This window comes from Anabrus simplex, chromosome 2 (assembly GCF_040414725.1).
Source record: "Anabrus simplex isolate iqAnaSimp1 chromosome 2, ASM4041472v1, whole genome shotgun sequence".
Taxonomy (NCBI): Eukaryota; Metazoa; Arthropoda; class Insecta; order Orthoptera; family Tettigoniidae; genus Anabrus; species Anabrus simplex.
Window position 1 is genome coordinate 996,889,300 of NC_090266.1, and position 15,939 is coordinate 996,905,238.

A 15,939-nucleotide genomic window follows, 5' to 3' on the forward strand; every position below is an offset into this window, starting at 1 on the left:
GGCTGTCGACTGTGGGGTTCAAACCCACCATCTCCAAGACGCTCGAATAATTATAATATCACACAGTCTTACAGACCCCGCACCGACACAAATGGTCAGGTCATTTCCACACTCACTAGAGCATGGGGCTGATGACCACATATATCCCAATACCCTAAAGGATCTAACAGCAACATAACCGACCTTAACATCGGCTATTCGATACATATCCATTAAAATCGATGACCAAGGCCGTCTGAAGATCTTGAAACGTAAACAAAATGCTAACAATTTTTCGTGGACCGAGCTCGATAGCTGCAGTCGCTTAAGTGCGGCCAGTATCCAGTAATCGGGATTCGATACATATCCATTAAAATCGATGACCAAGGCCGTCTGAAGATCTTGAAACGTAAACAAAATGCTAACAATTTTTCGTGGACCGAGCTCGATAGCTGCAGTCGCTTAAGTGCGGCCAGTATCCAGTAATCGGGAGATAGTGGGTTCAAACCCCACTGTCGGCAGCCCTGAAGATGGTTTTCCGTGGTTTCCCGTTTTCACACCAGGCAAATGCTGGGGCTGTACCTTAATTAAGGCCACGGCCGCTTCCTACCCACTCCTAGGCCTTCCCTATCCCACCGTCGCCATAAGACATATCTGTGTCGGTGCGACGTAAAGCAAATAGCAAAAAAAAAAAAAAATTCGCGGACAGGCTGCCCGTAAATAAACAAAACTGGTTTGGGAATAATGTTACGTAAAATATCATGAACCAGCAGCATCAGCCTTCAGCTGTTTTCTTGGACAGGTTTCACATACCCGTAAACAAAACCGATTTGACAAGAATGGTACGTAACTTGTCATGAACCAGTAGCACTAGCCTTCAGCTGTTATCTTGGACGGGCTCCCCAAAAATATGAACAAAACCAGTTTGGTAAGTATGGAGCCTAACTTGACATGGCCTTCAGCTATTATCGTGGACAGGCTGGCAATATACATAAACAAAGCAAAGCTATACTTTCACATCAAAGAGGCGTAATAATAATAATAATAATAATAATAATAATAATAATAATAATAATAATGGCGTATGGCTTTTAGGCCGAGAGTGTCAGAGGACAAGTTCGGCTCGCCAGATGCAGGTCTATTTGACACCCGTAGGCGACCTGCGCGTCGTGATGAGGATGAAGACGACACATACACCCAGCCCCCGTGCCAGGGGAATTAACCAATTAAGGTTAAAATTCCTGACCCTGCCGGGAATCGAACCAGAGACCCCTGTGACCAATGGCCAACACGCTAACCATTTAGCCATGGAGCCGGACAAAAAGGCGTATTAACTACTCTAAAAACATCATATCCTTTTGCTCTCGAAAGTAACTTCCGACGATTACTAAAAAATTTATATGTACATGTTCGACACATCATTCTCGATTGCTATAAGAAACTTTTTCTTTGCTAGCGGCTTTACGTCGCACCGACACAGATAGGTCTTATGGCGACGATGGGATAGGAAAGGCCTAGTAGTTGGAAGGAAGTGGCCGTGGCCTTAATTAAGGTACAGCCCCAGCATTTGCCTGGTGTGAAAATGGGAAACCACGGAAAACCATCTTCAGGGCTGCCGATAGTGGGATTCAAACCTACTATCTCCCGGATGCAAGCTCACAGCCGCGCGCACTATAAGAAACATCCGCACGTATACCCCTAATATCCTGTATATGGCGATAGCCAGGCGATATGAACGATAAAGAAATTGGAGCATCGGCAGTTACTCTCCTGGGGCTCTAATTACGAAGGTACTTGAGAACACTGAAGAGGCAGCAAGAAATCTCGGAAGTCGCGATGCAATAGTAACCATCGGCGAAATGAACGATGTGCTAACGAAGGTGGTAAAGTAAATAATTCAACTGACGTACACATGCTGTAGCAGTCGATGTATTACATAAATTTGACTTAAGGAAAGACTCGTACCGTAACATTGAAGTTCGTAGAGTTAATAGTAACATTGCCAAAATCTGTCTTGAAGACATTCCTCCAGGCAACAGTATAAACATTTTCCAGATTCCTCCCGGCACTAAAGGTAAAATACAGCTTTTGGATAAGTTTTTCTTCCGGCAGTTGAAGGATTTGTATCCCCGTTTAACGGCTTTTGAAGGCTTTCAGTTTGATGCTTATCAGAGAAACAGCATATTGAATTTGTAATCCTTCATTCATTTTCAGTTTTCTTCCCCACGGTTCAAGGACATGGTTCAATATTCGTGGTTTGCAACCAATTACACAGCGAAGTTCAAAGTGCCTGCGAAATGTTGCCTTCTTTAAAAATGAATAACAATGTGGCCTTACAGTGCATATTCGTTGTGTGTCGTGCCAAAAATACTTATAATTTTTATCATGCGATTTAAACACACTATTTACGTTTCACATTCGTTCCCTAAATATAAAGTGGCCTTGGCGCGCGGTAACCTGTCAGTTCGTTTTCTCTCTCTCTCTCTCTGTGGGGGGGGGGGGGTGCTTGACTGCAACTCCACTCCCCTGTGTGTCACGCCAGTCAGCAAGATGCAAGGGTTGTCCAGTAGGTGGGTTAACACGTGGATTTTGAATCAAGATTTCGACACCTTTCAATCCGAAATGGCAGCTAACATTTTGTACATCGCTATTTCATGGTCTCCTCATCCTCGCAGCGAAACTGCATGGTTGGTATCTATATGAACTTCCTGATCTCATATTGCGATAGCCAGCGGAAACTCGTTAGTTGTACCCCATCCATACTGATTATTTGCATCTAGACAAACGATCTATTTCGACTGCTCGCCTGAACCACAATTAGACATATATTTGTTATTAGCCTTGGAATATCGCGCACAAAACTAGCTTAAACCACCATGAAGAGCTGATTTTATAAAATATATCATATCAGTATCTATTAGCAGTTCTAAATTCACCTGTGTGTATTTTAACATGACTTCCCAATTTAACCACGGTGCTGTATAATACTGGCACGTGTGAAGTTGTACGTTTTAATGCAAACATTTCGAAAAAATTCAAAAGCATCAGCTAATAATAGCACATCTGTTTCTAGACCTAATATTTACCTAGCGTTTAGATGTGAAACTGCTCCCAGATGCGTTGCGCATGAAAATTGTCCTAATTAATTCCAGATTAATTTAGGGGAATGAAAAATGACCCTACTTATGGCAAAAAGCGTTCTTTAAAACGTTCGACACTATGTATATATTCGTAAGGGGATACTCCTTTACGGTTCTTTTTGCGGAAAGAAGAGTCGATTTCGGTTAATTGTTCCGAAAAGAGTCAAGAAACTTCAGATTTATAGTAAATCATCTACCTTTACGAATTTTGCAATTGAAAAATACCGATCGTTATTCTGAGAGATTAAGTCAAGTTTCTCTTCTGAAGCTCCAAACTCGATAAAAATTAAGTGTGACTCGTAGCCAGATAAATTATTCAGTATAACGGGGAAGAATTTAGGAACCTTATGCTCAAAATTACAGCTATCATTAGCAGGAAATCTGTAAAATCCTGTTAAGTAGTTGTAATCGAAGGCTCTACTCCCCAAATACTACATTTCGTTGCACTTTCATGTTGTCATAGCTCTGTTCCTGTAAGAGGTTTCATAGGAATTTCAGTATTTAAAATACAACGATAATTAGTTCATCTCACTCAAGCATTTTCATGAAAGTTTCAGGAGCATCTTGTCCTCTGTATTCCTCAAACTTACTGAGCGAGCAATCTTAACTACATTTGATGTAATACGCAAAGTTATATGGGTCATATATGACAGAAGTTATAGTAAAATATATCCTGTTACGACCGCTCTACTGCATCTTACCTTCTGCCTTCCGTCGCCTTCTACCGTCCATCTGCTTGCTCGCCCAGCTGTTCACTGACTGGCCTGTTCTCCGGCACTGTTGCTGCTCCCTCGTTGTGACGTCACACCTACGTATTTTTCATCGAGTAACTTCTCGAATCTCTTCACCACGTATATAAGCAAGCTATTCCTTAGTTTCCCCGGTCAGATATTGAGTTGGAAAACAACACGAGTGGAGAGAGCGGAACTGTTCGCTAGCGGCTGGGCCGTTGCGACGTTTTACCTACTTTTTAATTTGTGAATAGCTGCATTGTTTATCAAAAGACTGGGTGAGCAAAATGTTACAACTTTTTATATCTTTCGTGGTTTATATCAAGATTTGAACTTTGAATGTTAAATTATTTGGTGGCTTCATGGTCTCCATTCTGAGTCCTTCAGACTGATACCTTTATCCATCTCATACACCAAAATAAACTGTGCATGGACAAGTGATAGAAGTGTTGCCACATCCTCGACTTTTTCTACAGGCCCGAGTGGTCGCTTACATTGCCAACGTGATAGCGTTTAAGCAGCCTGGAAGGATTTCCCCCCTCCTTTTCCTCTTTTCTTCCCTTCTCACTCAGTTTTCTTTTTCTTTCCCTTTTTTCTTTTCCGGTATTGAGTGGTAAAACTTTTGCCTCCCGACGTGCTTTAATTCTCTTGCCCTCTTTTGGGTTTCAAATGAAGATTGTAAGGATGGCCTTAAATCATTATTTTCAGATATACTAATGTACTCCCCCCACCCTTTAATTCTTAACCAATGTGTTTTTTTTTTAAAAAAAGGTAGTAGTAAATTTAAATAGGTGCTAATTCTGGTTTTTTCTGTCGAACTCTGGTCTTGGGCTTTTCTAGAAAATCATAATCGTTATTCCCAAGAATTCTTAATTATTATTCATATTGATTGTATTTTGGTTGTCAAACCGGCTGAGCCCTTGCTAAATGTTTGTAATTCCCATTCTTTGTTTGTTATACACTGCCTATTCTAGTCATTTGAAGTTTAAATACAATTTTTTTTTAATCAATTCACTTTTCTTACAGTTGGTTCGTTGTACGTTCTCTCTCACTCTTTACCTTTTCCTTCTCTCTTTTTTTTTTTTTAACATTGTACTTACCACGGACATCCCTCTCGGTTAGCCCGCCGTGGCGTCCACTGGCTCTGCTGATTGATGATGAATAATAAGTCTGATATACTAGGTTTGACCCAACGTGGCATCAAGCGCATGCCTTTCCGTGGTCCGACAAGTCACCACCAGTGAAATAACATTTGCTTGCTTCTAGCGTTATGGTGTCCTAATCATTACCGTTTCACCATCTTTGATGTTGTGGGTCGACCATCCTATCATTATCTATGCCAAAATTTTCGTCATATTTATTAGCACCCCACATTGACAAATACGCCACAATCCCTGGATCTGGTGTACATGTCATGTATGGTTTCAACACAGCCTCATAGTCAGCATATATAACAAATAGTTCCCGCAACTGCTTATTCTTGAATTTTAATATATATTCTTTTGGGAGTAAGTAGCACTGTATGCACTTGATTAGTCTTGTTTAGAGTGTTTAGTTAACCGGACTTAATTTGGGAAATACTGTAGGCATCCACTACCTAACCACTTCTTACCATTATGTTTTGATAACTAATTACAAACAAGTCTACTTAAATTCTTAATCCAACCATAATATCTTCTATGTACAGTAGGTTGATGTGCGTATCGTTCCTTCCTTTTATGAAATACAGAGGCCCAACTATTTTTGTTTTCTCTATCCCATACACATTAATGCTAATATTATTCAGTTTCCAAAGTGCTTAATGCCTTTTAAATGCATCGGAAATTCTATACCTTCTAGATTAAGCTGTGATGAATAGTGGGGATCAGATATTCTTTTAGATAAGGAAGATTTTGCTGGCTGTAAAGCTGATAAAATGGTCCATGCGAAACATGCCTGAGGGTTGTTCTGAACATTCACTACTGCTTCTTTCCACTTCATGTCGATAGTTCGACGTATGATGATCCTCGCAAGGGGCAACATTTATTAACATCAAAATCGAATTAAACATTCCCTATCATGCAATTCATTAATAGCTATTGACTTGAATGTTCAGAAAATCATCATAAGCGAGTGAGTTGGCTTCGCGTTTCGGTCTGTGTGGCTGTTAGTTTGCGCTCGGGAGATTGTGGGTTCGAAGCCCCTTTTGGCATCCGTAAGTGTGGTTTTCTGTGATTTGATATTCTCACACCAGGCATATGTTGGGTTTATACATTAATTACGACCATATTCGTTTCCTTTCCAATCCAAGGCATTTCCTATTCCATCGACGCCAGAAAAAAGTCGTTACTTTGTGTGACGTTAGCCCACTAGCAAAATATGCTTTATGTGATCCCTTTTGCTATTTATTTTATGTCGCACCGACACATGTCTTATAGTAAAGGTGGATAGGACAAAGCTAGGGCTGGGATATTGTGAAAATTAAAAACTACGGAAAATCATCTTCAAGACTGACGACTGTGTTAATTAATGGATAGGCACGGAGGAGTAATATTAGTTTGCCTATACCTGGTTTAATATCACTTAGCAGGAGTCTTAAATCTCTACGTTGAGTTATCTAGAGTCTACGTTTCAAAAGAAATGACATGACCACACTAAAACTACGTTCTATCAAATGCGATGTTCAAAGGGGCTTCTTACTCACTCCCGTCCGGCTCCATGGCTGAATGGTTAGCGTGCTGGCCTCTGGCACAGGGGCCCGGGTTCGATTCGATCTGGATTCCTTGATCTAGATTATCAAGCCCAAGGAAAGCAGTGAGTTAATGTTAACCTCAGCTAGACCTTAGTAGCGCAGTCGATTACATGTAGATGTTTGTCTTAAGAAACTAGTAAAATCACGGGTGAACTCGATGGTATTTGATGGTGGTGCGGCAACTCCGTGTTGCTTGCTTCAAGCACGTTAAAGCTAGTAGGACAAAATACAGCAGCTCGGCATCTCATCAGGCCTGCAGCAATTGAATGGTCGTCAAACAACGTTAATCGTTTCAAGATACCCCTTATATACATGATGGAGGGAAAGAACAGATGTGAAAATGGGGCAACCAAGCATTCAGGTAGCGAGGACGGCAGGTGTCAGAGAGATATTGCACAAAGGAGCTATCAGAACAAGTGATCACTTGCGAACTTTGGGAGAAATGTTGTATTATACTTACGAAGTGTTTGCTGGATGTTGTAGCTGTTTTCAGTATGTTCTAACCCTGCGAGTTGTGTTCTGATCCCTAATGTAGGGGAGGTTAGGGCAATTCCGTCACCATGGGCAATTCCACTTGTAGTTAAATTTGAATAACTTCGCATCGTACACGAGCACGAATAAGGGTGATCTCCAGCGGATGGCGACTGAAAAACTTCAAGGTGCGTCAGTTTCCTGCATGCGGAATAGTTTCTGCTCGGGGAATAAAAATCTAAATTAAGGCTTTATCATCTTATTTTGTGACATCAAATAAACTGAGGTAAGGGTCGTTAAAATCAGTGTCAGAAAATTATGGTTATACTGTATAATATGCAAGTACGGTCAGCTATAAGTATTTTGACTATACTTTCGTGTTGTTCGAGTTGTTGGTTATGTAGGATTCCGAGCCACGTGCTAACGGGATAAAGCAGCCACAAGTGGCGGTATTCTCCTATGCAACTCTTTTCAATGGGATCGATTTTATTATTTCATTTACAGATACCTCGAAATAGAATGAGAAGAACGGAAAAGGCAAAAGTGACTGCAGAAGATTTACAGAAAGCTGTTGAGACAGCGAATAATGATCACGTTCTGAAAAGTGCGTCTTAACATGTTCAATATACCAAAGACAACGCAACGGGATAGACTCAAAGACAATAAGTTACAACAACTAGCAGTGGAGCGTAAGCTTTCTTTTTTCTCAAGCTTTTCTGAAAAACTTGCTGTTGCCATGATCAAATATGTTTAATGGCTTTCTCGTCATGGAACTTTATCGTCTGAGGTTTGAACCGGCAGAAACAAATAAATTGCTCTCACTTACAGCGGGACTAAAAACAGGTTGGTCCAGACTGGGATTTATAGTTTTTAAAAGAGAAATCCTGAAGTTACTTCGAAAACCTGAAACGAATACTCTGAACGGGCTTCAAACTTGAATGGAATTGAGGTACAGTTGTTTTCCACAGACCGGATAAGTGGTAAAATTGACATTTCCTGCGTCATGAACATATAATATTGACGAAACGGGGAATTCCACTGTCCATAAACCAGCGAAAAGTTTCGGCCCTCAGGGCCGGAAGCAAGTAGGCCCTAAGTGCTGCTACCATCTGGGAAAAGGAGTAAATGTTGTTGAAGTCCATGGACTGACAGCAAAACGAAGGTTTATTTCACTAGTGATCATTAATAATGTAATGTTTATATCTCCTAAAAACTATATTTGTGATTTTTGTTTGTGTAGTCAGATATGCACAATGACTGAAGTAATTGCTGTTCAGTCATGAACCAGCAATATCTGTCTGTATGAAAGGCATCCATTCAATTTAGAATACCCCGGGAGTACAGTGAAATTACCCCTATGGTAAGGGCAACACCATCATATTCAAAGTTTCACGAACATTACTAATAATCACCTACAAGTCATGTAAAACAACTAATTACATAGTACTATACAAGATATTTCAATACGCGACTATGTTCTCTATAGTAGTATTTTCTACAACAAAACCATATTAATACGGGGTGCCATTTTCTGCAAAGTTGCACACTATCTACCACCCCGCTATAACTGTTGTATTAACCACCATAATGATTCCCCACTGTGATTATGATCAATAATGTGATGTTTTCTTCCTCAGCAAGCATCCATTCTGCAGCAACTCCCATCGGCTCGTTCATGAGTGGGATGTTGATGGATCGGTGGGGCCGCCGCACCGCTCTTCAAGTGACCGCAATTCCATTTACTGTGGGCTGGATCATCATCGCCCTGGCTGGCAGCCACGCCGTCTTGCTGGTGGGCCGTGTGGCGGCTGGGCTCGCTGTGGGGCTCTCAGCGGCACCTTCACAGGTAAGTTACCGCACTACAGCTCAGTAAACATCTAGTCTGTAAGGGGGACGTCAATAGCTTCTTGGCACCACCTCTACAGGTACCGCACTACAGCTCAGTAAACATCTAGTCTGTAAGGGGGACGTCACTAGCTTCTTGGCAGCACCTCTACAGGTACCGCACTACAGCTCAATAAACATCTAGTCTGTAAGCGGGACGTCACTAGCTTCTTGGCAGCACCTTTACAGGTACCGCATTACAGCTCAATAAACATCTAGTCTGTAAGGGGGACGTCACTAGCTTCCTGGCAGCACCTTTACAGGTACCGCATTACAGCTCAATAAACATCTAGTCTGTAAGGGGGACGTCACTAGCTTCTTGGCAGCACCTTTACAGGTACCGCATTACAGGTCAATAAACATCTAGTCTGTAAGGGGGACGTCACTAGCTTCTTGGCAGCACCTTTACAGGTACCGCATTACAGCTCAATAAACATCTAGTCTGTAAGGGGGACGTCACTAGCTTCTTGGCAGCACCTTTACAGGTACCGCATTACAGCTCAATAAACATCTAGTCTGTAAGGGGGACGTCACTAGCTTCTTGGCAGCACCTTTACAGGTACCGCATTGCAGCTCAATAAACATCTAGTCTGTAAGGGGGACGTCAATAGCTTCTTGGCAGCGCCTTTACAGGTACCGCATTACAGCTCAATAAACATCTAGTCTGTAAGGGGGACGTCACTAGCTTCTTGACAGCACCTTCACAGGTAAGTTTCCGCACTACAGCTCAGTAAATATCTAGTCTGTAAGGGGGACGTCACTAGCTTCTTGGCAGCACCTTTACAGGTACCGCATTACAGCTCAATAAACATCTAGACTGTAAGGGGGACGTCACTAGCTTCTTGGCAGCGCCTTTACAGGTACCGCATTACAGCTCAATAAACATCTAGTCTGTAAGGGGGACGTCACTAGCTTCTTGACAGCACCTTCACAGGTAAGTTACCGCACTACAGCTCAGTAAACATCTAGTCTGTAAGGGGGACGTCACTAGCTTCTTGGCAGCACCTTTACAGGTATCGCATTACAGCTCAATAAACATCTAGTCTGTAAGGGGGACGTCACTAGCTTCTTGGCAGCACCTTCACAGGTAAGTTACCACACTACAGCTCAATAAACATCTAGTCTGTAAGGGGGACGTCACTAGCTTCTTGGCAGCACCTTCACAGGTACCGCACTACCGCTCACCCCCTGAGACTACACCTGCGGTATCCCCTGCCTGTCGTAAGAGGCGACTAAAAGGGGCGACCAAGGGATGATCAAATTAGAACTATGGGACTAGTTGTAATTAGTACCATCACGCAGGGAACACCATGGGTTGCATTTACTTGCGCGTAGTACCACTATGTTAGGTACGCACTAGGTTTGTGATTAGTAGCGACAGTGTGTGAATCAGGATGAGGGTCTTACAGTACCTGTGATTCGTACCTATATATGAGCAACACCATGGTTCTGCCTTACCTATGCTCAGTTCCCACTATGTGAGGAATACCACGGGATAGTTCAGGTCCCTGTGGTTAGTCCACTTATGTGAGGAACGCCATAGGTTTGCGTTGCCTGTAAATAGCGCCGCAATGTGTGAAACACCATAGGTCTGTGTTACATGTGCGCATTACACTACATGTGAATAGTACCGTAATGTGTGAAATACCGCGAGTCTACGCGACTTTTGATTAGTACCGCCAAATGACAAATAGCATGGTTCTACTTTCCTAGCGATAAGTACAATTATGAGGGGCCGATGATCTGGATTGTGGACCCGTTTCGACTACAAGCAAAATCGATTCAGCATCGTGCTATAGAACCAATCCCTTGGTCAGCAATACTATTGTTTTGTGCCAGCTTCTGTGCATGTGAGGCACTGTGGGTCGGTTCCACTGATCGTTTTAAATTCATATCCATCCATCCTTTCATTCTTCGTCCTCACGCTTTGAATTCTGGTCAGTGGAGGATTTAGGACTTTTAATTTGTCATAACATTTCGTACCATTAGGGGCCGATGACCTCGATGTTAGGCCCCTTTAAACAACAAGCATCAACATCATCATCACTACAGCTCAATAAACATCTAGGGCCGATTGCAGAAACGGTATTTAGACGATGTCTACGGTTAAACAATGCCTAAGTATGGCTAACGCATTGCAGAGACGTTATTTATCACTTAGACACTGTCTAAAATGGTTGTTCAACCGGTCATGTTTAAACACTGCCGAGAGCACTGTTTAACCCCAAATGAGAGGAGTGAATCACAATCAGAGGTTATGTGTACTATGAAACATGTAATTTGTATTATGTTGAGACGATTCCGGGAAGAAAGGTTAGTCCGACGGCCTGTCTGTGGTTTTGCCCGTTGCTAAATCACAGCAATTCGTTTGACATGTACAGGAAGATAGATCTTAAAATAAGGTTTCGCTTTTCGAGAGACTTTTATCTTGACTGATAAAGGGACAGTCTGGTAATTGTCAACTTGACTTGGAAACCGATACATTTCATTTTATACATGGGGTAATTCCCATGGAACTATAGGTCACTTCGACTACATACATGTCAGAGTTACGTGTCGCGATCGTCAGAGGGCTGTCACATACATCAACCGCGAGGGATTCACTTATTTTTCTTTTTTTCTTTACAATTGGCTTTACGTCGCACCGACACAGATAGATCTTACGGCGACGATGGGATAGGAAATGGCTAGGAGTGGGAAGGAAGCGGCCGTGACCTTAATTAAGGTACAGTCCTAGCATTTGCCTGGTGTGAAAATGGGAAACAACGGAAAACCATCTTCAGGGCTGCCGACAGTGTGGTTCGAATCTATCTCCCGAATACTGGATACTGGCTGCACTTAAGCGACTGCAGCTATCGGGCTCGGTCACTTATATTTACTGCCAAGTAAACACACATAATAGTGAAAACTAAAAAGTAGGTTGTATGGGTTTATATATATAATCGCATAAGTTTTCGGCGACTATCAGATAGGAAAAGGCAAGTGGTGGTAATGGTGGTGAAATGAAATGTCGTATGGCTTTTAGTGCCGGGATATCCCAGGACGGGTTCGGCTCGCCAAGTGCAAGCTATTTCTAATTGACACCCGTAGGTTACCTGCGCGTCGTAATGAGGATGACATGAGGATGACATGATGATGAAGACAACACATACACTCAGCCCCCGTGCCATTGGAATTAACCAATTAAGGTTAATATCCCCAACCCGGCCGGGAATCGAATCCGGGACCCTCTGAACCGAAGGCCAGTACGCCGACCGTTCAGCCAACGAGTCGGACATTGGTGGTGATTATTGTTTATCGAGGACTGGGGAGGAAGAGCCGTGGGCATAATAACAGCCGCAGTATTTGCCTGGTGTAAAAATAGGGAAAATACGGAAGACAATCTTCAGGGCTGCCGATGATGAGTTTCGAACCTACGATCTCCAGAATGCAAGCTACATCTATATGGCCCATACAACACACTCGGTTACACATTAGGTACTATGGCTTCATCTTCCCTTCGTCGAAGCTACCGTATTTGTGAGTAAATTGCTCTCACTGTAACAACGCTATAACCAAAGCTACGCTTCCCCGTACGGTGGCGTGTCGCTTTAGTGTCGATAATATTATGAGATTTAATTTCCACCGAAAGCGGTACTCTTATCTGTGGGCAAGTCATGCTCATGCTTAGCCATATTTGAGTAATGTATAGGAAGACAAACAGCTGACTGGCGTCAAGACAGACTACGCGTCTAAACGGATATGTGCGCGTTCGGCGCACGCACCGACGAATTTCATTGATTGCGAAGAGCAAACGGTTGCATGAAAGATACTTCTATCTCCATTTTCAAACCAATATTGAAACTTTAAGCGATGTCTAGTTAAACATCGACTGAACATAGTTTATGCGTTGGAAGATCATGCTTGATTTAGACGTTTAGGTAGATGTTGTCTAAGGATTAAAACTAGTCATCGTTTCTGCAATCAGCCCCTAGTCTGTAAGGGGGACGTCACTAGCTTCTTGGCAGCACCTTCACAGGTAAGTTACCGCTCTACAGCTCAATAAACATCTAGTCTGTAAGGGGGGCGTCACTAGCTTCTTGGCAGCACCCCCACAGGTACTGCACTACAACTCAATAAACATCTAGTTTGTAAGGGGACACCATTAGCTTCTTGGCAGCGCCTTCAGAGGTACCGCACTACCGCTCAATAAACATCTAGTCTGTAAAGGGAACGCCAGTAGCTTCTTGCAGCACCTTCAATGGTACCGCACTACAGCTCAGTAAACATCTCGTCTGTAATAATGTTGGCTACTGAGTGTATCATTCGAAGCAGTGTATAGATTCATTCAAATGTCCGAGTGAATTGAATCGAAGTAACGGCGGACTCACGCCACATGATTTAACTGACTCGCAGCAGACAGTGCTCAGTGGCGCACTCCACTCACAGATCAGTGAGACACAACGCACACAAGGTTCATTATTGGAACATTGGACCTTGGCGGGGAACCAAACTTCCGCTGCGGGCGGCATACAAAGAGTCATGGCTCACTGAAAGAATCATACGCTATAACGGACCCTGCCTCTCAGCGCATTTGAAAACAATACCCACTTGCATTTACTGCCCTCTTCTTACAGCAAGGTTTAAATAATAGTTGGAGTTATTTGCAGTGTTAAAATGGTAGTCAAAACATAATTCGAAAGCAGCTGGTAAGTAGGTAGGCTAATCGGTTATTCTGTTTATTAATTTAATGAATCCCCCTGCGGATGGGGGACGCACATGTAGAATACACCCGCGGTATACCCTGCCTGTCGTAAAAGGCGACTACAAGGGGCGACCAAGGGATGATTGAATTAGAACCATGAAACTACTCTTAATTCGTACCATCATGCGGGGAACACCATGGGTTGCATTTACTTGCGAGTAGTATCACTAAATTGGTACGAAATAGGTTTGTGATTAGTTGCAGTAAAAAGCCTGGCCTGGTGGATTCCAGTACCCGTGCGTTGTATCCATGTGGGCAACACCGCGGGTCTGGGCGTAGCCTGTGAGTTGTACCGCTATATGAGCGGCACCGTGGGTCAGCGTTGCCTGTGATTGGTACCCACTATGTGAGGAACACCACGGGAATACCGGCGCCCGTGTCTAGTACACCTAGGTGAGGAACCTTACCGGTTTGCGTTGGCTATGAGTGGCGCCATTGTGTGAGAAACACCATAGGTCTGCGTTCCCTGTACGAATTGCAATACTTGTGAGTAGTACCATCTTGTGTGGACCACCGTGAGTCTTCGCTACTTTTGATCAGTACCCCAAAATGACAAATACCATGGTTCTACTTTACTCGCGACATGTACCATTCTGTGGGACCTTAGACGTGAATTTAGCACCCCTTCAGACATCAAGCATCATTGTGATTTATAAATGGTCCCTTGGTCAGTAATACTCTAATTAACTACCTTCTTTTTGAGTCTGATCCACTGTGTTTTTTTTTTTTTTTTGGTAGGGTTCATGTCTATCCTTTCATTCTTCATGACATTTTTATTTTATTTTAGTCAGTGGATGAATTTGAACTTTTTGTTATTTCATTTCGTACCATTAGGGGCCGATGACCTCGATGTTAGGCTCCTTTAAACAACAAGCATCATCATCATCAATTTAATGAATCTTAGTATTATATTGACATTCGACAATTAATTCAACTGAAGATGTTTTTCCGTTGTTCCCATTTTCACACCAAGTAAATGCTGCGGCTGTACCTCAGTTAAAGCTTCGACGACTTCCTTTTCACTCGTAGTCCTCTCCAATCCCCTTGTGGCCATAAAACCTATCTGTGTCGGTGCGACGTAAAACAACTTTTAAAAATATCAACTTGTCTCTCTAGCCTAACCTATGACTGAGTTATGCTCATGATCACTCAGAACAATCTATTTCATATTGGGAAGAACCGCTCAGTATTCTCCCTTTTCGTATGTCACACCATTGCACAGGACTTCAATCATCGAATCACGAGATCATCGGTACGTAGACAGTGAGTAAGTGAGCCGACTGACTCAAGAACTTAACCAAAAAAGAGGTAGAATCAGATAACCGTGAATACAGTGAAAAGTTCTCTGAGATCATTTAAGAAAAGACTAGGCAAGCAAGTGATAGGGAATCTACCACCATGGATCGCTGATGATTGTGTGGACAGATATGATGTCATCTATATCTATATACCTATTTAATGGAGTTGTCACTGTGGAGGGGAAAGGCTTTGGAACATCCGAACTTGATACGAAGAGGGAGCTGCAGATGAAACCTGAATCTGAAAGCTAATGACGCACAGGAAAGCAGTTCATAGAATTTTTTTCTTGCTAATTGCTTTAGGCCTACGTCGCACCGACACAGATGTCTTACGGCGACGCCGCGACAGGGAAGGACTACGAGTGAGAAGGAAGCGGCCGTGGCCTTACTTAAGGTACAGCCCCAGCATTTGCCTGGTGTGAAAATGGGAAACCACGGAAAACCATTTTCAGGGCTGCCGACAGTGGGGTTCGAACCTACTATCTCCCGAATACTGGCCGCTCTTAAGCGACTGCTGCTATCGAGCTCGGTGTTCATAGAATGAAAACCAGATGGCAGCAGCGAGTATTGACTGCTGTTGCTGCTGTCGATCAGTACACACTACAGAGATGTAATAGGAACGGTGACTAATGTACCGTGAATCCGATCACTGTATCGATTCAGTAACGTGAACGGAATCAAATAAATAGATTCAGTAAAATGAATCGAATATCTCATCACTAGTCTGTGAGGGCGATGTCACTAACTTCTTCGCAGCATCCTCACAGGTACAGAACTACAGCTCAAAAACGACTATAAGGGGAACGTCACTAGGTAGTTTACCATTAAGGCAGCCGCCATTCTAATTCTGGACTATGTGTGTAGAATTTTTAATATGAAAACTCACGATAAATTTGCTCTATCAGACTCCTAAAGTCTTCTATCAAACCTCACATTACAGTATGTCATACTGTCCATATTC

The 15,939-nt window shown here is 42.8% G+C and overlaps 1 protein-coding gene across 1 annotated transcript in view; it reads left to right on the forward strand.

The window, feature by feature from the left end:
• LOC136863238 (facilitated trehalose transporter Tret1-2 homolog) overlaps window positions 1–15,939 on the forward strand; it is a 426,910-nt gene that overhangs the window by 359,267 nt on the left and 51,704 nt on the right. Inside the window, exon 4 of the mRNA XM_068225885.1 lies at window positions 8,690–8,898. Within this exon, the coding sequence (XP_068081986.1) occupies window positions 8,690–8,898 (209 nt within the window). The remainder of the gene's footprint in view (window positions 1–8,689; window positions 8,899–15,939) is intronic.